This window comes from Chelonia mydas, chromosome 1, assembly GCF_015237465.2.
Source record: "Chelonia mydas isolate rCheMyd1 chromosome 1, rCheMyd1.pri.v2, whole genome shotgun sequence".
In the NCBI taxonomy this organism is placed as follows: domain Eukaryota; kingdom Metazoa; phylum Chordata; order Testudines; family Cheloniidae; genus Chelonia; species Chelonia mydas.
The window spans coordinates 282,460,692-282,483,816 of NC_057849.1; the positions used below are offsets into that span (position 1 = coordinate 282,460,692).

The 23,125-nt window shown below is 42.2% G+C and overlaps 1 protein-coding gene across 4 annotated transcripts in view; it reads left to right on the top strand.

Moving 5' to 3' along the window:
* Positions 1 to 23,125, top strand: part of PTPRR (protein tyrosine phosphatase receptor type R) — a 192,063-nt gene that overhangs the window by 87,940 nt on the left and 80,998 nt on the right. For 2 of the 4 annotated variants that reach the window (XM_037886529.2, XM_037886537.2), the window contains exons 3-4: positions 14,205 to 14,318; positions 19,714 to 19,869. In XM_037886529.2, the coding sequence (XP_037742457.1) occupies positions 14,205 to 14,318; positions 19,714 to 19,869 (270 nt within the window). Of the gene's footprint in view, positions 1 to 12,903; positions 12,983 to 14,204; positions 14,319 to 19,713; positions 19,870 to 23,125 lie in introns of those variants that run through there. The other 2 variants (XM_043547849.1, XM_043547856.1) reach the window with 2 other exon arrangements.

Genomic DNA, 23,125 nt, shown 5'->3' on the forward strand with positions numbered 1-23,125 from the left:
ATCCCTTATCTGAAATTGAATTGCACAGATGCAATTGGCACTGCTCAAGTTTCTTCTTGCTTGTGTTGTTCTGTGGAAAAGTAAGGTGATATGGAGGTGGAGATGCTGAAGAACTAGAGGTGAAGAAAAGCAGAAAAGAAAAAAGTCCAAAAAAACAAATGGAAAGAGCAACAAACAGGGAAAAACAAGGGAGGGTACAAAGACTTGAAGCCCAATAAAATTCCTTTCCGACTGTAAATGTGAAAAAAGAGAGTATGTTTACATTTGAGCTGGGGGTGTGATTCCCAGCTTGAGGAGACGTACTCGTGCTGCCTCTCGTTTATTATTATATCGAGATTTAGCAAGTTAGCTAAACACAAAGCGTAGCTGCAGCAGTGCGAGCTGTGGGATTGGCTGGCTGCCTGTAGCACATATCCGTCTGAAATCCTAGGCATGTATTTGAGATGGCTTGCGCACCCGCCACTTGTTACAGCATGGCTACACTCTGTGTTTCACTCCCTAGCTGGATGAGAGCTAGTGCCAGTATTTCTCCATAATCCCAACGCAAAGTGTAGACATATTCAGCAAGACTTGAAGGCCAGGGAAATATTGAGGTCACCCACATAAGTATCTTCAGGGAGTTTCATCTCACTTTCCTTCCCTGGATCCAATGCAGCAAATGCAATGCAAGCAGAAGGGCAAAATGTAAGATGAGCAAAGTACAAGTATAAAGCAAGCAGTTAATCAGTTAATATTTGCTCAATACTTTCAAGATTTAAGCCTTGAACAAGTCCTGACTAGTGTTATATGCTTATTAAGAAGGAAGGGCAAAGAGGGTTCCCAATGGTATGTGGTGACAGTGCTGCTGTGATAGTTGAATTCGGAATACCTGTAATAAAAATAAAACATAAAGAAGTGATAGTGGTAATAAAGTCTATGCATTCTGAATTGCCACGTATTCCCCTTGTTGAGTAAATTCCTTTTGGGAAAGTAAGGATGTTTTCACAATATTAAAATAACTTACAAATAAAATATATCCTAAAAATGAAGAAATGTTTAAGGATGGGAAGATGATATAGGAGGTCTGTGGGGTTTTTCTTTGCATGATTTATGAGTGTAGACTCTCTTGAATGGCTTGTTTTAACACCTAGAGCCTGGGACAGGCATAGCAAACAAATCTGAATACATAAAGAATGAAGTACCTTTTACATGCTGTCAATCTCTTTCTAAAATTTACTAGGAAAACTGGGTTATCTGTTTACAAAATATTAGCTGGGAGGGATACCCTGACTATTGGAATGGTAGAAACACTGTTATCCCTCTGCCCGCCCCCCCCCCCCCAAACCACTGACCAACACACACACACGCTGAAGGGCCCTGGCTTCCAATCATTAAAGAGTTGGTGATAGTGTCAAAAAGGGGGGGGGGTACTTTCTTGCTCTCACTGTTTGACTTCCCAAATGGAATCCTTATTAAAGAAAAATAAATTGGGTTGTGGCCTCTTCAACTTTTTTCCACGATGTTTAGTCAACACATGAAAACCTTGCCCCAATTTACAGCATCTGGTACCCAACATAATTCTCAAGAATCCAACATGGGCCGTATTAGCAGCCTGGACTGGAGAGGGAGACCTAAAATACCAAACTGGCATTTATGTCTGTGAGAGTCATGCAGTTAAAACCCTGTATGAGTCTTCGAATATTAAGTGTTCGTATTTCCGCTAAAATGAAAACTATACTTTTGGTCTTCAGTAGTACATCAGTATCTATTCATTCAGCTGCTCAAGAGAAGAGAAATTTGCACCTGAGTCTGTACTGATATGATGCATTTGGTATTGCCAGCTCCAAGAGTTCAAAAATCATGAGATTGTCTTTAGTTCACGAGTTTGTTTTTTTAAACAGTAATAATACAGCTGGTGTTTGATTTTGGAGCCTATAGGTTTCATGTTTTGAAGCAACCGTGAGGCTAGAAACGTACTCTTTTATCAAATGAATTCTGAGATTCTCATCTATTCATGATAAAATCATGAGAGTTGGTAGCACTGGAGAGTTCTATGAAGTATCCGTGCTCCTCAGACTATGGAGATTATTTTTTTCTGCATCTGGCCCAGAATGCAGTTCAGGTGATGCTTCTTAAACTATGCAATGATAAACATGATATTTAATATTGGCTGGTTTCGGTTTGTATGGCATTGAAATAGCCTACTAGATAGGAAAGTCAATGCTATCAATTTTGTTCCCATATCTCGGTGATGACAGGAGTATTGGACAAAGCTCAAAGGGTTGAGAGGTTCAGTGTAGATCAGCACCTAACAACCATGGGTCACCTTGAGACATCTTTAAAAGGCCTGGTTTTCAGAAAGTACTGAGCACTCTGGAACACTTTGAGGGCAACTGAACCTGTATTTCCCCTTAGTGGGCCAGCAAGGACATTCACTCTCAGGCCTCCAGATCCCTAGCTGTTGCCTTTCTTGGATGGAGACCCACGTCTCACTCATTTCTGACCAGGTGTGACGGGGTGCACCTACACCGCCCTGGCTTTGCAGGAGTTAACTGTGCATTGCAGGCTGAAGAAGCCATGCCCCTTTGCTTCTGCTGGGCATGCTCAGCCTGGAGGCAAGGTATAAAAGGAAGCAGCCCAGCTCAGTCTGGGCAGGTTGCTGAAGGGAGAGGATGCCAGCTGCAGGTTCTCTCCAGGGAGCTGCTACAGCACCCAACTTCAGAATCAAGGCACGCTGAGCCCCAGTCGGATTCCAGGCCGCCTGACCAACCCGAAGAAGAGGCCCTGCCATCAGAAGCTACACCGCCTGAGGACCCCAGAGACCCATGGGAACCTCGCTGGTGAAGAAAGGGTAGGAAGCACCCCCGGGGACTTAGACTTTGCTCTGGTGGGGGAACTAATCAGCATGTTTCAGGACGATCCCTGCTGACTCAGTGGCGAGTAACCCCGCCATTGCTAGGGCCCTGGGCTGGGGCTTGGAGGAGCAGGGAGGGCCCAAGTTCCCCTACCTGGGGTGTCACACCTTCCTGAGTGGCACCCCACTTCCCCAATGGGCCAGCAGACCACACAATCCCACAGAGGGGTGCAACTTTATTGACTCTGGCCATTAGGCCACACTGCCCCGACTGCGAGAGTGGTTTTATTAACTCTGGCCATGGGGCCACGTTACCCTGAATGTAAGGGGCTTCTGTATTGACTCTGGCCAGTAGGCTGTATTACCATGTTCCATAGTAAGTGTCATTTGCAGAGGACCTAACCAGCGCCAGTATAGCCTGTTCCCTTTCTGGTGACCACACGTAACCGGGCACCCCTGTGACCTACCCCACAACAAATGGGTGGAGAATTAGGGCAATGACAGGACTTGCTAAGAGGTCCAGAAGAGAGAGGAATCAGGCAACGAGACCCCTACACCACCCTGACATGGATACCGAAAAGCTGCTTAAGTGGATCTACACTGCACACTTCTGTCAGCAGTGTGTAGAACACATATTTGCATAGCTCCCATAGCATGGGTATAAATAGCAATGCAGCTGGTGAGGCACCACTTAGGCAACTGGCGTAAGGACATACCTGAAGGGTGCGGGTAAGTACTCGAGCGCATACCCTGTGTAAGCGGGGGAATAGTCCCGCTATTGTGGGGAACTTTCCTGGCTTCTGCACTACCCCGGTGAAGTGGGCTAGCGAAAGGATCTGAGTCCTCGCTCCCACTTCCTTTACCCAGTGGCCTCCCTGCCCTTGAGGACTCCCCTTCCACTCTCCTGTCTGGCTGAGTCCTCATAACCCCAACAAGGCTGGGCCCAGGATTCCTGGGGGGCTCGACCCCCAACCCTGCTGTGGTCACCTAGGACAGGGGCTAGGGTGTCCCCACTCAGGGGTACTCTCTCCACAATGGGCACTCTCTGATCAGACTGACCATTACATACAAGTTAAAGCAAATGCAAGTTATTTAATCAACAATTAACTTTAAAAAGAATAAGGGGAAATGGGAAAGGTTAAAGGAAACACATCACCCCGCTCTGTGGCAGGGAACATCACAAACAGCGTCTCTGGAACGTCAGGGCAGTTCACAGTCTGTTCCTGGTAAGTCCCAGGCCTTCTTCTCAGGCCCTGGCTGTGCTGTAGGGATGCTGTGGGTCAGACACTTGCTCTGGTGGTGGCCACACGCTCTCAGGCTCTAAGTTGTAGGACCCTTCTTTCCAGTGTCGCCCCCACCCTGTCGGGGTTACGATCCAAGCCTGGCCTGCAGAGCCTCTTGGCTGAGGCGTCTCCCTGTGCTGGGCCCACTGCCCAGGGTCCCCCTCCGTCTTCCAAGCTGCTCACCGCATCCAGCTCCAGATTGCTCCAGCCCCAGCTCCACCACTCGGTCTCTGCGCTGCTGCTGCTCTGCCTCCAGCTCCCGGGGCTGCTTCTTTGGCCCCTCTGGCTCTGGTTGCTGCAGCTCTGCTCCCAGGGCAAGTCTGCTCTCTCTGGGCTGTGCCTCTGGCTTTGGGTCTGCAGTTCTGCTCCCAGGACAGGGTCTGCTCTCTCTGGGCTGCTTTTCTGGTCCCTCTGGATCTGGCCCAGCTCTGCTCCCCAGCTCACCTCGGGCCCCTGCTTTCTCCTTAGCTCGGCCCCACTCTGTCTGACCCAGGCAATTCCAGCTCACACGGAGGATGGGACCTCCCTGGCCTCCTGACTCCCTGATTAGCCTGCCCGCCCTGTCATTCAGGCTGACCTGGAGCATTGGCCTCTCCCCATTGTTCCTGGGGACAATCAGTCTCAGGGTCCTGGTTTCCCATAGACCCTTCCCCTTTGAGTACTGGGAGCTAGCAACTAAAACACCCCCACTGAACGTTAGTAAGGGGGCAACAGTCCCCTTACACCTGCATGCTTTCTACTCGCCCAACCCATACTTCCCCATCCACACTGCTATTCTTAGCCTTAGTGCTGTCACCCGCTGCTGGACTCTTTCCCCTCCACAGGAAAAAACTCCCCCAGCAGGGAATGGCTGCTAGCTCCCCATTGTTGGAGCCCTTCTTCACCACAGGGAAAAACTCCAGCAGTGGGGAAAGGCTCTGCCAACTCCCCATTGCTGGAGCCCTTCTGCACCTCAGCGAAAGACTCCAAGACTGGAAAAGGCTCTGAAATCTCCCTGTTGTTGGAGCCTTTCCCCACAGAGCTGCTGAAGCCTTTCCGCACTACATCCTCTCTTCCAGAGCCTTTCACTGGCACATGTAGCTACCCACACAGTAGATGCAGCCTGCTTTTCGCTGTGGCATGTAGATACATGTACACTACATGCTGTCCCCAGTGGTGTGTAGTTTTGACATAGCCAGCTTGATTGTCAACATTTATAAGTAGCACATCATTCTTTCTATTCAAGCCTACTGTATTCTTAGGGTAAAAACACTACAGAGAAAATATATTTAAAACAACAAAATAACCTGCATGCATGCTAATAGCCTTACCAGACACCATCTCCCCTCTAACATGGGCTCTGGTAGGAGCAGTCCTTCAACGGCCCACCCCCCAGCGTTTCCTTTGTGATCACAAGTTCATCACAGCTTCAGCTCAGAACAAGCACACGGTCTGAAGGGGCCACAGTACCAGTCTTTCCAATCTTTCTCAAAGGACAGGGGCCCTCTGTGGACCAAGGGTCCTGTCCATTTGCTGGATCAGGAAGAAGGCCAAGTCAAGGATATTTATTAAAAAAAAATACTTTTTGTATGTTGGTCCCAGGAAAGTCCAATTTGAACCAGTATATGTGAACCTCTCCAGGGGGCGGCTTTAAAGGGCTGATAACAGAGGAAGTTCATTAGCATCCTCTCCCTACTGGAGAAAGTACATACACTGCCACAATAAGACATATAAAATTACTTTTTAACGCACCGTACCCCAGAGGTATTAACCCTAATTCTATAAGGTTTAACTTAATTCAATACAGTTTATCTTAATTCCACAAGGTTTGTTCAAGATATTACAGAATACTGTCAGTCACACTCACCCCCCTTCTGAAAATCAGAACCTGTCAGAGAATCTCAAGCTGGCTCATCCAAAAATTGAAGCAGCAAAATTACCTGTCACTTCTGAAGATCTTGACCATGATGTTTGTTTAAACAATCCAGATCTTTTCGTACTGCAAGGGAAGTTAGGAAAACACATAAAAGGGGCTTTCCCATGAATATCCTGCTTCCAGCTGGCCCAGAAATAGTGCAAGAATACCTGTTTTTGGTAGTATTTCAGCTCTTCTCCTTCACGTCGCAAGTACAGCTGGGCAAAATGTTTTAAATAGTTTATTTGACAAAAATGCAATTGTGGGTAACCCAAAATATTCATGAATTTGCGACAAATAGTTGTGGCCATTCAAAAAATGGCTGGAGGAAGAGATGCTGCTGTACCTGCTTTCCCCCCTTTTAGCCCAGTGGCTAGGGCACTCATCAAGGACATGGGAGATCTAGGTTCAAAGCCCCTAGAACAGACCCGGAACAGACTTTTTTGATTCACCAACAATTCTGAAAACGTTCAGATTCAGTTCAACCCAAACTGATTTTTTTCAGAACTGCCATGAAATTGCAAAATCAATTGTTCCCCCAGCTCTAGTCCTATGGAGGGACAGAAGGGCATGAAAATAAAAGTGTTCTGTATCTCCCCAAAAAGGTTCCATTTGAGTGAAGGTTCAGGAAGATTTCTAATTTAACCAGAATGTTTTATTCATCTTTAACTAGTGGCAAAATTGTCTGTGAAAATAAACATGCAAGCAATATAGCAAGTCAATAGTGTTGGATTCTTACCTTTAAACTTTCTAAGCCATGTGAAGGGCTTTGGTAGTGTGACTCCTATAAAAGTCAATGAGTGTCTTGTGGTTAAAGGTAAGCTATAGTTTTGGTCTTGACCAGTACATAAAAGAAAAAATGATCATCTGTTTTCTGTCATGTACTAGTTTATAATTTTGGATAAAAATGTCATTGCTCCTCCTGACAGCTTCCTGGAAAAATTTTCTATATTCTTTAAGCCATTTCACAAAACTACAACAGGAATTTAAATGTCCGTAACTGAGGGTCGTTTGAGGGAGGTGAAACTAGCTGCAAAAACGTATAATACAGCTTTTACCAAAGAAGCAGGGAAAGACAGTACATGTTCCGTCATGCTTCAAACTTTACACAGACAGTACCTAGAGACTCCATAATCAGAGAGGAAAAAAAATGTATTACAAAGTGCTGTACTGAATAATGCTCAAGAGCCCATTACTCTGAATATTACAGGTAAGCTTTGGGAGGTTGAAATGTTATGTGATTGCTGCAGTCATGCTGGGCATAAAAATTGTACTGTAGATAATAGCACCCTTTCTTTCTCTTATAATAGAGGGAAGTCTTTGGTTTCTGTACATTTAATAAGGACAGTTTGGACAATTTTGTGCACTAATCATCACATATTTCTCAAAGAATAAGAGGGTTAAAATGGTTCAGCTGAACTTCTCTCTCTCTCTCTCTCTCTCTCTCTCTCTCTCTCTTCTTCCCCCCCCCCCCCCATGTTTTCATCTGTCTGTGTATTGTCTTTTGCTCTTGCAGCAGATCATTCCTGTCAACTCTCTGGCATATAACTCAGCGGTAACGAGAGAAAAGGGTCAGAAAGGGCTGAGAAATCTCTCATTCCAGTGGCTTTGAAATACACCCCTCCTGATCCTTTTAACAAGCCTGACATCATTTCATTCTCATTTAAAACCCAGGCCTTGGGGAAATGCAGAACCAAATTAAAGAAGGGCAAAAACTAACTTTTCAAGGCAAAGTCAAGGATTGCTCCTCAACAAGTTGTAAATGTCTATCTTAGATATGTATATGGCCCCCATTACTACAGTATCTGAGCACCTCGGAATCTTTAGTGTATTTAACCTCACAATGTCCCTGTGAGGTAGGGAAGTGCTACTATCACCATTTTACAGATGGCAAAGTGAGGCAGAGACGAGGTCACACTAGAAGTCTATGATGGAGCAGGAAATTGAACCCAACTCTTCCAAGTCACAGGCTAGCACGTTACCCACTTTTCCAGCCTTCCTTTTGTTATTGCCAGGCTATACTTTCTGATAGTTAATACTGAATCAATGGAAAAAATTAGATTTCAACTTAAAATAGATGCAATATCACATTGATAGTTTTTTTTTAAGGGAGTTATATATTTCCATGCATGCTTGTTTTATTCAGTGGGTTTCTTCTTTATCACTTATTAAAGTGCCATTGTGAGGTGCAGGAGAAATCTCCCTTCTCCTTATGGAACCCAAGGGGGTTCAGCTGTCACCCCCAGAAGATCCTACAATCCTTATGGATTGGCACAGTCCCACTACATTCCTACTGCCTCCAGAACCTTTCCTTACCCTCCCCCAAGTGGTTCTCATAATACAGAGAGTAACAAAGACTCAGACAATGCTTCCATGATCAGCATTAACTTAATTTCAAGAGCCCTGGAGATCTGTGGGGTGCAGTGCCCTGTAGAGTGGACATCCCTCACCCTTCTCCCTGTCCTACCCATTTAAAACTGTGGAGCCTGAAACCCACTGAGCTCTTACAGTGCGATCCATTGACTTCAAAAGAAAAACTCCCATTGACTGTACTGGGCTTTGGATCAGGGTCCTTACAGAGGCTCTTATGTGGGGTTATGAGATGGACATAGAATACAGTGAATAGACTAATGAATTCACCCTCCACCCCCCAGTGACACGTGATAATCAAGGAGAGGTGAATCCAGGCCCAGGTTTGATGAAAAGGAGATGTAGAACTGAGTCTCATCAGCATATTGAAGACAATGCAGCCCAAAATATCTCGCTATATCACCTAATGTCTTCAAATAGGTGCTGCAACAGGAGTGACACAAATGTGAGAGCCCTGAGAGAGGAACAAAAAAATGCCTTCTGAGACTTCTCAGAGAAGAAGCAGCAAATCCTCTGATGTATTATTCCGTCCCTTCCCATAAGATCAACATCATAAGGTTATCATGTAGTATCCTCATAGACATCTTACTCTTTAGCATTGCTATAAGATCACTAGCAATAGATATTAATGCGCAGCCTAGACTGATAGGAATCAAAGTATTCTGTAGAATCAAAGTGCAGCTGGAGCTGGTTCATCACTATCTTTTCAATAGTCTTCCCTGAAAAAGGAAAGTTTGAGATCAGACAATAATTGGTGAGGTGGTTAATATTCAATGTTGATTTGCTGAGTAACAGTTTAAACACAGAGTACGGCTGGAAACTTGGCAAAATCTCAGATGTCCCTGAATGCCCTCTTGAAGAGAGACGTTAACAGTCCTCATCAATAATGAGCCAAACATGTGTCTACATGTTTTAATAACCATGAAGGGTATAGGTCCTTTCTGCAGATGCCTGACTATAACACTCCAAGCATACCTAAAACCTCAATGAATGAATCTAGGTGAAAGCTAGGCACTACAGACAGAGCATTCCCAATATCCTGTTTCTGACTGGCTAGTACCAGATGCTTCAGAGGAAATTGTAAGAACCTTTCAGTAGGCAGATATGAGTTACTCTGCACCCCACATTAGGTCTCAACTTGGTCTCTAATTGTGAAGAGTTTGCCTTAAGCCCTGAAGCATGATGTTTAATATCACTTCCACAAAATGTGTGTTATCATTAATTACGATAACTCTGGATATTCTTCCTATCCATATAAATGTCCAATTCCTTTTAGCATTTGAAGTTCTTGGTTTGAACAGTGAATTCTACAGTTTAATTACACACTGCAAAAAAGGATTTCCTTTTATTTATTCATTTTGTATTTCCCACATTTCAATTTCAATCAGTGTCCCCTAGGGGAAAACATGGAGAACGCAGTGTCCACTGTGTCAGTTGTCATGCTGACTAATTAGATTATCCCTACACTTCCCACTAGTATTACTTCTAGTCTTGATTTCCTTCTGAGAGCTCATAGTATGTGTGTCTATTTTTCATTGCACTATATGAATATATCAAGTGCCAGAAATATATGTTCTTTATTATCTTACAAATTCATAAAATTAAGAAGCATTGATTTTTACCTAAAATTTAGATTTTGCCTCACAGGGAACATTTCACTGAACTTGTACAATGTGTCCATCTGAATATGCAAAATTTGGTTTGAATGAACGGGGCTGCAGCAATCTAAATGCCAATTTCTACCACTTAACCAATCTGTATGTTGAGTTAATTTCTTGATCACAAAAATATTCTTTGGACAAGTTATCCCAAATGTTCACAGGCTCCAAGGAAATATGAACTGTTTGATCTCAGTACCTATACATTCGTTCAGCAGTCTCCTCATAGGAAAATTGCATGACTGGAATAGAGGTGTATTCCAGGTCACAACTAAATTATATGGACAGAGAAGTGTGTACAGCATTTGCCTATACTTTGTCTGGTTCTAATTACCTCAGACAACATATGTCATCCCTTTCTCTGCAATTACAGGTGATTTTTTTCTATAATTTTTAAGCCTAGCCCTAAGATTCCCCCCAACATTTTCAGTCATTACCTGATGGCCTTGGAAGAGTATAAAGTTCCCAGCAAATGCTTCTGTTTTGATTTCTATTCACATTGGGTTGCTAGCAGAAAAGTATGTGTGGCAGTTTGCATAAGTAGCTCTATGTAATTGCTAATACCCGAAATCATGACATCCCTGATTTGGAGCATTCATTAATCATCAAAAGAGTTACTGATATTCAGAAAAATGAATACAAATTGCAGGTAGAATAGAATCGTGGCTCTGCAATTTTGTTATCATAAGCCACAATTATCATTCAGCATGGACATTATATTATATTATAAAAATATTGGGCTGGTCAAAACCCCGAAATGTTTCCTATTTTCCCTGTTGGGGAAAATACAGGAGAAGTTTAAAAAGAGTCGGGGGGGGGGGGGGGGCGCGGTCCATAATCCCCAAGTCAAAATGTTACAGTTTCCAAATACAACATTTAAAGTCATAATAAAAAAATGTGTTTTGAAATGCAAATTCGTGGGGGGGGGATTACAATTTTCAAAATCAATAGGAAAATATTGATTTCAAATAAGCCACATTTCATGATGGGAAAAGTTAGCTGTCAAAAAATTTCAATCTCTCTCTCTCTCTCTCTCTGCATGTGCGTTCATTTCTAGACATGGGGTAGAGTATTATCAGAATGCTGTTGATACACAATTATACACAGAAAATCTCATGCACTGATTCAGGTTTGGACAAGAGCCAGGAAGGCTGACCCATGTATCTGAAATATTCCAAATAGACACAAAGCAAGCCTGAGAATGTGGCTGGCTCTGTGGAAAAACCCTCTGGATACAACCAAAAGAGTCCATAATTTCCAGAAACATCTGCACTGACATCTGCATGCACATGGGAGTCATCAAAGATAATAATACATAAGGATTCCAAACATTGCACCATCGCTATTTTAGAGAGTTTAGCTCTGACATTTTCCATACGACCTGATGGTATATAAGCCAACAAAATCACAAATCTACATCATGCCTCAGGTGTACAGGAAATGACAGGAGCCAAATAAACTAGTCTCTGTATCTGGCTACCTCAAGCCTTGCAAGCAGAATGAAAACAATACACTACTCACCCCTCCTCTTTGTTCTGCGAAAAGTTAGAGCATGGCTGAGTGCAGAGTTGTGCAAATAAGCTGGCTCAGTGTATCAAACCAGATCGCTCTGATTTATGACAGATCCAGATAACACTCAAAAGTAGAATCGTGAATCGCATATGTTTATTCATAACAGATCTGTCACTACCCAACCGAAACTGTAGTCACAATGAATCTTAGTAAGCCATATTAAAATCCTAATAGATACTGCTAACATTGCTGCCCAAGCCATCCATCCCTTCATCTTTGCATGCGGAGCCATCTTCCAGTCACACAAATAACAGAGACAAAATAATCACTAGAACACTGGATAGGGTATTTTCACTCCTCCAATCTTGAATCAAACAAGTGCCACAAAAAATGGTGCCTATTAAGGGTGTTGGAACTTTTTATTCTTCATTCTCTGTGTCATACAACAACTTTCTGGCATTCACTATAGATCAATTAATATTTGTTAATGACCTGATAGATAGGTAGGTAGATCTCTAAGTGGATAGCAATGCAAATAAAGCAACCCATTTATGAGTTTTCTTTTTGCACATGATCTGTTTTATGGTTTTCAATATTCTGGTCCCTATTTTTTTAAACAAAACAAAAATAAATTGAAACAGACACTTTTGAAGACTCACATCTTAACCCTTTTTTATCCCTGATAGTTAGATAGATAGATGATATTCTGACTACCGAGTGGTAGGTGGTGGGAGAGAAATTGGTAGCAGAAGGTAAGGGCGGGTGGATGTAGTTACTGGAGTTCCGAGGGAAGGAACCAGAATAATGAAGAGCAGTGGTACGTTTGAGAGGCAGACAGGCAGAGAAATCAGAGCAGCAAAAGGATGATGTTGGGAAGGAGAATAAAGGGGAAAAAAGAGAGGCTTTATTTGACTTTAGCCTGAGTAACAAATCTTGCACTTGATTCAATAAATTATTATAATAGAGAAAAGACATTACTCCATATTTGAAATAAATGCCGCTGGGCACAATTTCATTCCCCCAGGATGAAAATCCATGTACTGAGATGTTTATGGAATCCCAGTGTTAAATGTTTCTTCTTTGGTTTTCTGTTCTGAATTTTCATTTTGGAAATATCTCTTTCCAGGCATTTTATTTATTGCAGGCAAGAACTCTTTTCCCTCAAATCACCTGTTTTGCCTGGAGCATATAAACCTAGAAACTGTCGCTACACTTGCAATAGCCAGATTAATAATTGCTCTGGGAAATGAGGATGAGTAACAGATTCAAAATTGTATACTCCTTAGAGAGCAGGTGCAATACATGATAAACACTGCTGATCAGCAAAGAGTAAATGATTAATTAGTGTTGTCTAACAGTGGATGTTTCAGTCTTTCCTTTTCCAAAGCAAAAGGAGCAGCAGCAGTAACTGAGTAAGAAATAATTTTAAAATGTATGCTAACATTTTATTATATTGATCTGCCATATGCTAATGCTCACAATGTATATGCTCCATAATGGTACTGTTAGCTTAATAATTTTGTGATTTCTAGCGGATCAGAAAGGTTTGGACTCCAGACATGTTTCTCTTTTATCCCGGTTTATCTAGTCGAGGCAGATTAGACCAATCTAATTCTTCTAATCTAATCTGTCTATCCTAATATATGTACTCTATCATATTTACAGAATACCAATCACCATAGTATCTAGGCACCAAGTTACAGTAATATCAGAGTGGCATAATGATATTAAAAAGGAGCTCTACTCCCACGAACATATATTTAGAGATTTGTTTTCTCTCTCTTTTCCCTTTCCTCTACCTCTCCTTTTTTACATATTTGTCTTTGAGTTTTATATTTTCCTGGTTTATACCTAATCAAAAACTGTTGCAGGCAAATTTTGTGACTGAAAATCCTGTGTCACTGAGAGAGAGATTTCTTTAAGAAAATAGTTCTTTCTTTATCAAACGCAGTCGCAATTTTATAGCTTGCCCACTGCCAGTTAATCTTGCTCTCACAGGTCTTTCTGGGAAGGGGGAAGCCATCCCAGGGTACTTTAGAGCTGAATGAAAGCTTCTCCCAGATCGCCCCTCACGTGTTCTGGGATCTTGAGCAAGTCACTCAGCCACACTGATGGCTTTAAATAGAAAGGAGAAATTTCTTACATGAAAAATCATTTTCATTCAGTTAAATCAACCAGTTCAATTTGATTTGGGTTAGACCTCTTTAAAGGTCTTACTCATTTCCAGGTTAGCCTCTCCTGTAGAATACATTTCCTTTCTTCCTTCCTGCCTTCATCTGCACATAGTATCCAGAAAGGAGCAAGGGAGGGGTGAAGTGTTGTGTGCAGCTCTCCCTCATCACCTTCCATCTGTAAAGGGAGAGATCTACATGCACAGGGCCGCTGTTACATGTGGATTCTTGGGGAATGATCTTTACTTCAGTTCTTACTCAGGTAAAATTCCATTGACTTCAAAGGAAGTTTTTCATTGGTAAAGACTTTTTTCAACTGACAATGTTTATCACACTTCCCTTGTACTTTTTCCTTATTAAAAATGCAAATCAATTTCACAGATGATCATCTTGAGAAAAACAATTAGTAAGATTCATAGAGGTCAGTCATTAGTCGAGAACTGTATGTGCTGAGCACAGAACTTATTTGTTTTTGTTTTTCAGGCACTGCAAATGGATGTAAACAAGCTGAATATCACATTGCTTCGGATATTCCGCCAAGGAGTGGCTGCAGCTTTAGGACTGTTACCACAGCAAATTCATATCAACCGACTCATTGTAAGTACCAAGAATTTTGTATAAGAGGAATTACCAGGTAATTTCAGTTACATTAAATTAGCTTTCGTGCTATTATGGAAAAGTCCAATAGACTCTGATTGAAAAAAGGTCCCCTTTCTATAGTTTTTTAAACCATTCTATAGAACATAATAGAAAATTACGTCTGTTATCACATGGTTCAAAAAACTTGTGGAAATGAATTATCTATTAAATTTTAGCATAATTCTAGAATTATTTCTAGAGTAAATTCTATAGAACTCTCTTTGTTTCATCCAAGGGTTTTAAAAGAACTGGCCAAGGAGATCTCTTGACTGGAAAAATTGATTTTTTTTCAATAAATCTTGTAACACTGGGTTTGTCACAGAGGTCTGGAGGAAAGCAAATGTTGCACCAATATTTTAAAAAAGTAAAATGGATGATCCAGATTATAGTCCTGTCAGCCTGACATTAATCCCTGGTAAAATAATGGAATGGGTGATCTGGGAGTTGATTAATAAACACTGCAAGGAGAGTAATATATTTCATGCCAGTCAGCACAGGTTTATGGAAAATAGATCCTGTCAAATTAACTTGATATTTCTGATAAGAGTACAAATTGGACTGATAAAGGTTATAGTTTTGATGTAATAGACTTCTGTAAGGCATTAGACTTGGTACCCCACAAAATCTTGATCAATAAACTACAACGATACAAAATCAACATGGCACACATTAAATGAAATAAGAACTGGTTAAATGAGAGATATCAAAATGTATTATAAATGGGGAGTCTTCATTAAGATGCTGTGTTTCTAGGTGGGTCCCACAGGGATAGGTTCTTTCTTGGCTCTATGCTATTTAACATTTTGATCAATGACTTGGGGGGGGGGGGTAAGAGAGACATAAAATTATCACTGATAAAGTTTGCAGATGCCACAAAGATTGAGGGAGTGGTAAATAATGAAGAGGACAGGTCACTGATGCAGAGACATCTCGATGGGTTGGTAAACTGGGCACAGGCAAACAATATGCATTTCAATGTAAGGTCATACATCTAGGAGCAAAGGATGAAACCCATAGGTACAGGACAGGGGACTCTATCTTGGGGGATCAGTGACTATCCATGATCCTCAAGTCTTTTCCAGACAATCAGCTTAATATGAGCTCGCAATGTCACACTATGGCTAACAGGCCTAATGCGATCCATGGATAGAGCTGTCCATGGTCGTGCCGGTGTGTGCAAATGGCTCCCACGCTTCTGGACAGGAGTCCTTTCCATGCAGCGGTTTGCGTCTCCTGTCTGGGAGCATGTGAGACGCTTGCACACACGAGCAAGACCAGGGCAGGGCTGGGGGTGGTATATCCATGTTGGAGGAGCTGCCGGCACAGGGTGCTGGCTCCTGGGAGCAGAGGCTCAACATGCTGCTGGTTTCATTGCTGCAGTTCCTGGTAGAGCCCTGCAGCTCCGCAAATACCAGTTTATATCTGTGGATATCCATATCTGTGGAGATGGATTTTGTATCCGCGTGGGGCTCTATCCATGGATGTATAAACACAGGAATATTGACGAGTAGGGAGGTTATATTACCTCTGTGTTTGGCACTGGCGTAACCACGATTGGAATATTGTAGTGTCAAGTTCGGTTGTCCACAATCCAAGAAGGATGTTGAAAAATTGGAGAGGGTTAAGAGAAGAGCCACAGGTATGATTAAAGGATTGGAAAATATGCCTAATAGCAGTGGGCCCCAAACTTTTGAGGACTGTGCCTACCTTACCCCTATCAGCTCCCCCCTACCTCCCCGCCACAGCTGGGAGTGGGGTGCAGCTTGGGGGGACATAGACAGGAGTAAGGGGGCCGAGGCTGGGGCCACAGGAATGAGACTGGGGATGGGGACTGAGACAAAGCCAGGGCTGGGGGCGGGAGCAGAGTTGCAACCAGGCCCTGGTGGGGGCCAGCAGCCAGGACCACGGCCAGGTGCGTCTCCATTCCCGGTCCCACCCCCAGCCTCGGCCCTGGGTGGGAGCGGAGCTACAGCCAGGCCCCTCAGCCAGGCGTGGAGCTGCACCGAGGCTGGGGACGGGGCCAGGCGCAGGGCTGGGAGCTGGGGCCATGGCTGGGGGCAGGGCTGGAGCAGAGCTCGGGGCAGGGAGGGGCTGGGTGGCACTCGCTCCCCACCCATAATGGGAGCTGGCCTGGACCCGCCATGCCCCCCAAAGGTCCCACCAAGCCCCCCTGGGGGGGGTGCTCACCACACTTTGGGGACCTCTGCCTTATAGTGAGAGACTCCAGGAGCTCCATCTATTCAGCTTCATAAAGATAAAGTTAAGGTGGGACTTGATCACAGTCTTTAAGTACCTACATGGGGAACAGAAATTTGATAGTAGAGGGCTCTTCAGTCTAGCAGACAAAGTTAAAACAAGATCTAATGGCTGGAAGATGAAGCTAGACAAACAGACTAGAAATAAAGTGCAAATTTTTAATAGTGAGGGCAATTAACTATTGGAACAATTTACCATAAGTTGTGGTGCATTCAGCATCACTGATCATTATGATATACATAATATATAAATATTGAGATAGAACGATGGGTTTCAGCAGATCATAACCTTTCCTGTGATCCCTTACATGGCATGATTTATATGCACTATCACAGTTTTACACAAATGATGAATATGGGGGTTACAGGGCACTCCCCTGAGGTATAGAGTGTCACACTACTATACTATATAAAGTACTTAAAGGTTAATGTTAATGGCTGACTGTAGGAATCTATAACTGTTGTTTTCCACAGGGCATTTCTGCCATTAAACAGAAAAGCCATACAATCTGTGTGTTGCTAGCATTCCATTATTGTTCCAAGTGAGGGTAGCTTTTTTCAGGCACGGTGTGGGCTGAATACCAGTGAAGAGGATTGACAGGTTCGATATAAATGTATTTCCTAGTATGATAGGATTTTATATGCCAAAAGGGATCAAAAATACCTTTCAAATAATGTCTTTGTGAGAGGATCACACGAGCTGTACAAAAGGAAAGATCAATAGCAATGCAATGACATTCTTTTCATTTTCTTTAGGAACGTCATTCATGGCAGGGAGTGCTCAATCTTCTTGTCCCCCACATTAACCAAAATGTTAAAGTTATAAGGCATACACAGTGAAAAGTGCAACTAAAAGAGGAACTTTCCTTATGGGTTCTCAAATACTCTGGCATAACATGTCGTGTAGCAGCTTTCCTAATGTGCTCTGAGGAGCCTGGGTAATTGAGAGCATGCTGCATATTGTGTTTTCCCATTGACTCCGTGGTTTCTTACTTTCTCTTTTAATTTGTGGTTTGAGGGTAGACATATTAACATTTTGCCCTTACACCTTGCCCAGAACACATTAGAAACATTAATTAATATTCGTCTGCTCAATACCCATGGTGAGGAAGGTATTAATCTACCCATTTTCTATATGGATAAAATGGGACACAAAGAGGTTATATGATTTGGCCAAGATCACACAGCCAGTCAGTAGTCACATGCATTAATAATGTAACTGAAACATCCTTACTCCCATTCCTCTTGCTATTACAACTAGACAGCAGTTCCCTCGATACAACACTGCTTGTGAGCAAAGCCCTACATTAACAGAAGGTATAAAGTCCTTTCTGTAAGCAAAGGAGAGCCTACCTAAGGGAGGCACTAAAAGGCGGGAAAAGCACCTCCTCAGCAAGCTCCCCCTCTCCACAAACCCCATAGAAACCCCTCCATCGGGGCTAAAGGGTTCTGACTCTGTGAATGGGACAGGAAAAAGAGGGTGGCGGATCTCCTCTGGAATCTCTTGCCCCCCCAAAACCACAGAGTAATAATCTGTGGTAAATTACACTGGTTCCCCTTCTGCAATCTGGAAACAGCCTTGCTCTAGGGGCATCTGTGGTGGTGGAGCTGCTGGCAGCCTGCCTCCTGCAAGAGCTGTAGGGTCTGGGGCCTAGTAGAAGATGGGAAAGAATTCATGGCAATATGGAGGCAAGGAATCTCCATGAATGTGCTCTTTCATCCGGCTAATCCACAAGATCTATGGGTTTGTGGGGACTGAACTCCTGTCAGTTGTGTTCTGGGGAATGGTGAATTCTGCTTCCAATGAAGAAATCAATGGAAACTATAAAAGTTTATCCTAAGTAGGAGCACAACCCTGTAGGAGAAAATGGCAGCCTCTGTGTATACTATGGTTTCTATGGAGGTCAAATTTAAGCTAATTATCCTTGAACGTGTTAAATCTGATGTTTGTGAAGTCATACTTCTGACTGTAATGGCTCAATACCTTAAATATAGCAAGGTCATATTTGTTTCTTCATAACAATGAAAGTAGTGAAGTAGGATGAGTATACTTCCTGAAAAAACCCCAAGATTATTCCAGTTTTAATTAATTTATCCCCATCCTGTAACAATAAATTGCAAGATATCAGAAATGCAAGCAGGCTTTTCTATGGAGTCAACACAACTTCCAGGCCAACTTTTAGGGTCCTGTCACATTGCTGTGGCATCTAATAGCATGACATTGCAATGAGAATCTTGTGCCTCAGAGTCACATAAAATTGCAATGTATTGACGTTGGATTGCAAAGTAACAACAAAACACCAACATGTCATGATGCGAAGCTGTTTCGCTGAAGGACAAACCTCTAAAGATGGTGACTTTAAGGTGAGGATAATCTAATAGGCAGTGAGAGAGAAAAAACACAGCATATACTATATTTTTTTTATCGTCCATCCTGTGAAGTTTAAATTGCTCGAAATGGAATGTGAGTCGAGAAAGAGAGCAAGCGAGCAGTTGCAATCCTCCTTACACTATATTTTTCATTTTTTAAAATATGATTAAAAATTGTGGCTGGCAGGAATGATTCAGAATCAAATATTTTATATGATTTGTGTTTACAAGAAGGACGTGGATAAATTGGAGAGAGTCCAGCGAAGGGCAACAAAAATGATTAGGGGTCTGGAACACATGACTTATGAGGAGAGGCTGAAGGAACTGGGATTGTTTAGTCTGTGAAAGAGAAGAATGAGGGGGGATTTGATAGCTGCTTTCAACTACCTGAGAGGTGGTTCCAGAGAGGATGGTTCTAAACTATTCTCAGTGGTAGAAGAGGACAGGACAAGGAGTAATGGTCTCAAGTTGCAGTGGGGGAGGTTTAGGTTGGATATTAGGAAAAACTTTTTCACTAAGAGGGTGGTGAAACACTGGAATGCGTTACCTAGGGAGGTGGTAGAATCTCCTTCCTTGGAAGTTTTTAAGGTCAGGCTTGACAAAGCCTTGGCTGGGATGATTTGATTGGGATTGGTCCTGCTTTGAGCAGGGGGTTGGACTAGATGACCTCCTGAGGTCCCTTCCAACCCTGATATTCTATGATTCTATTCTATGATTCTATGATCTAGGGGAAGAAGAACTGCGTTGAGCTGTTCGCGTCTCCAGTAAATCGAAAACCAGGAATTTCTGACGCACTTCCATCTGAAGAGGTGTTGCGTTCGCTTAATATCAATATTCTGCATCAAAGTTTATCCCAGTTTGGAATTACAGAGGTTTCCCCAGAGGTAGGTTATCATGTGCCTAACATATTAGAGTTTACTGTAAATTAGTCAAGTCTAAATATAATTATTAAGGCCTGCATGAGTTCTTAGGCTAAGGTACTGATACTGAGGAGAATGTATGGCTAATAAAAGTTGTTTTTATTATTACGGCAAGGCAATAATAAAAAATAATCCTGTTAAATAATTTAAATAAAGCTTGAATGGATCATATAATCATTCAGGCTATGGCTACATTACCGCTTATGTCGGCATGATTTATGTTGCTTAGGGGTGTGAAAAATCCACACACCCCCCGAGCAACATAAGTTACACCAACATAAGCACTCGTGTGCTCAGCACTATGTTGGTGGGAGAGCTGCTGACATAGCTTTTGCCATCACAGAAATGATTTTATTATAGTGATGGGAGAGCTCTCTCCTGTCGGCATAGAACATCTTCACCAGCCATGCTGGAGCGACACAGCTATATTGGTACAGCTGCACCACTGCACCGCTGTACATATAGACATGGCCTAAGAAACGTTGGTCTTTTATATGTGAGTTGGCTGATCTGAAGACTTCTGTGAAGACACAAATAGAATTCAGATTTCATGATAATTCTCCACTTCAAGTCCAACCTCCCACTTGGTCCATACAGGGTTAAACTGTGTCTTGAATGGCTTTGGGAGCATTGTATTTGTTTATTTTATCTATTGCTGACTTTGTTTTCTGGGAGTGAGAGATTTGAAAGTTTTCCCACTTTATATTTTTTACATAGCCCAAAAAAGAGAGAGCCCTTTAAACGTCTTGCTATTTTTTATTACTACTTTATTTAAAAAGAGGACTAGCACTGCCACATTGGCAGTGCTCTGCAGACATTGTATTTGGACATATATTTGACTGTGGGTTTTGCTCGTGACACCAAAGGAAATAATAATTAAAGAAAAAAGGAAAGGAAGCCACTGAGTTCACACACACATCAGGCTATAATCAAATCACTTTGGATCTTGTTTGGTGCTTGGAAGCCCATAATTACACATAAAGCCCCTTGGACTCTTTTTGTGAGGTCAATTTCATGAACGATCTCAAAACAGTTAATCAAAAACAGATTTTCCTGTGCAAATTTCTATTTTGATGAGAGAAGAGTTTTTGGTCAAAAAAACATTCTGAATAAAAAACTTTGACCAGCTCCAGTCCCCCCTCCCAACCCCAGTCCCGTTGATTCCTATGCCAAGCAAAGGATCAGGGCCTTTATGTCCAGGCCTGTGTGTGGGCCATTGCTGAGTGCATAATGGGTGCTATACTAACCTACATAGTTGCTGCACTGCCATTTTTCTACCTCATTTGAAAGTTTTAATTCAGTGTAAAGTGCTGCAATATATTGCACTTTTCATACTGAAAACATAAAAAACAAGTTATAATGAGCAAAGTCATATGTGTTTCCTACAGCAGGTAAATTATGGAAATGAAAGGGTTTTCACGGTGCAGATACTGAGGTTATAGGACACTGAGTTATAGGATCACAAAGTGAAGCTAAGCAGTCCTGTCCTAATGTCAGATCTGTTCATTACAACTCCAATCAGCTACCCGGGCTGCAGCCCGGAAATACTTTCTTTAAATGAGAATTTACTTTAGTGCTGAAGTGTCTGAATTTGAGAGATATGATTATCTGTTCCAAATACTTCAATTACAAATAACAATTCAAATAGACAAGGGAAGAAAGCATATGTGAATAACTCCTTATGAATGGAGAAATGATTTCAAGCTCGGAGGGACTGTCTGAAAAAACAAAGTGCTGACTTTGAAATCTCACCTATGTTACATGAAATAGTAAATTGTCATTCCTCAGTTTCAATAGTCTAGAACTACTAGGTATTTGAATTCTCTTTCTGTCAATCAGATAAATGTAGCCAATACAAAGTTAAAGGTTTCATGGAGTTTTCTCCAGAATTCTTCATACAAAATAGCTCATAAAGTCAGGTGGGTTTAATGCTATTGGGAAGACAAGAGCATTATTTGAATGTCTTTATTCCATTTTTAACAGATTACATAAATAAGGCCCTGATCCTGCAATGACTTATGCATATGGTTATCTTTACGTGTGTAACTAGTCCCACTGTCTTCAGTGGAACTACTCATGTGTAAGTCTTTGTAGAAATCAAGGACTAAAAGACAGCTACATTTAATCTTCACCTCCCAGCCATGTTAACTGACCAATTTTTCACGTATCCCTAAATCCACCCAAAGAACAAATGTTTACAGGACAGAGGCAATAAGGGGGTATAACCCAGAGTCACACCAATTTCTGTGGTCCCCAGGCTTTACTTATGCTCCTTACTGACTGCAGCCAGTGTGTTGGAAGCATCTTTTGAGAATGGTCAACTTTCTGCCCATGCCTTGCACAGAGTGCTACTGGTCAAGTGTTTCTTCTCTCCCACCTCTCTCTATTACCAGAGGTCAGGCGTTCGTTTCCTTTGTCCCTGAGAATGGTTCACAGGAGGTGCCTTAATAACAGGTTAGGTCCAAAGTTATCATAGAGAACAAAAAATTATAAAAAAAACCAGGGGCTTGTCTGCACACTAGCTTGAACCAGTGTAGATAAACCAGAGCAGACATACATAACCCCCTACACAGACATTCTTGAATCCATTTAGAAATTGTTTATATCAATTTAACTTAAATTGATTCCATACTAACTCAAGCTATATTGATACAAACTATTGCTAAACAGACGTAAGAGTGTCTACAGAGGGTATTGCACCAGTTAAACTAAATTGGTGCAAATTTGTGTGTAGACAAGCCCTGTGAGAAAATCAAAGCATTACATTATACCGCCACTTAGCTAGTGACATATGTTATAGTTCCAGCTCATTTAATCAGCACACCCTTGCGTCTTTAAGTTTCAGTGTCTGTCTCTGCTGACAGGCTTTTTTTTTTTTTCTTACCATCTCCGACTTTCTGCTCTCAATAAGGAGGACTGTACCAGGAAAGCTTTTGTCTCTAGGAGCTTAACAACTAAGCTGTTTTAAATTAACTTAATTGTATATAGCCCCATCTTATCAGTTTTCCTGGACCTCAGAACAAATAGTCCTGAACAATTGACACTGTCTCACAAATTATTTTCTTATCATAGACGTGAAGTGACTCAGCTACAATAGTCCAGAACCCCTGCTATCATAATTACAGAAGAGTTTAAGTAAGAGTTCTGCTCTCCTTCCTGCTCTGCATTAGAATCACGGGAACAGACTTCTTTCGTTAGGCTAACGTAGTATTTCGGTGTT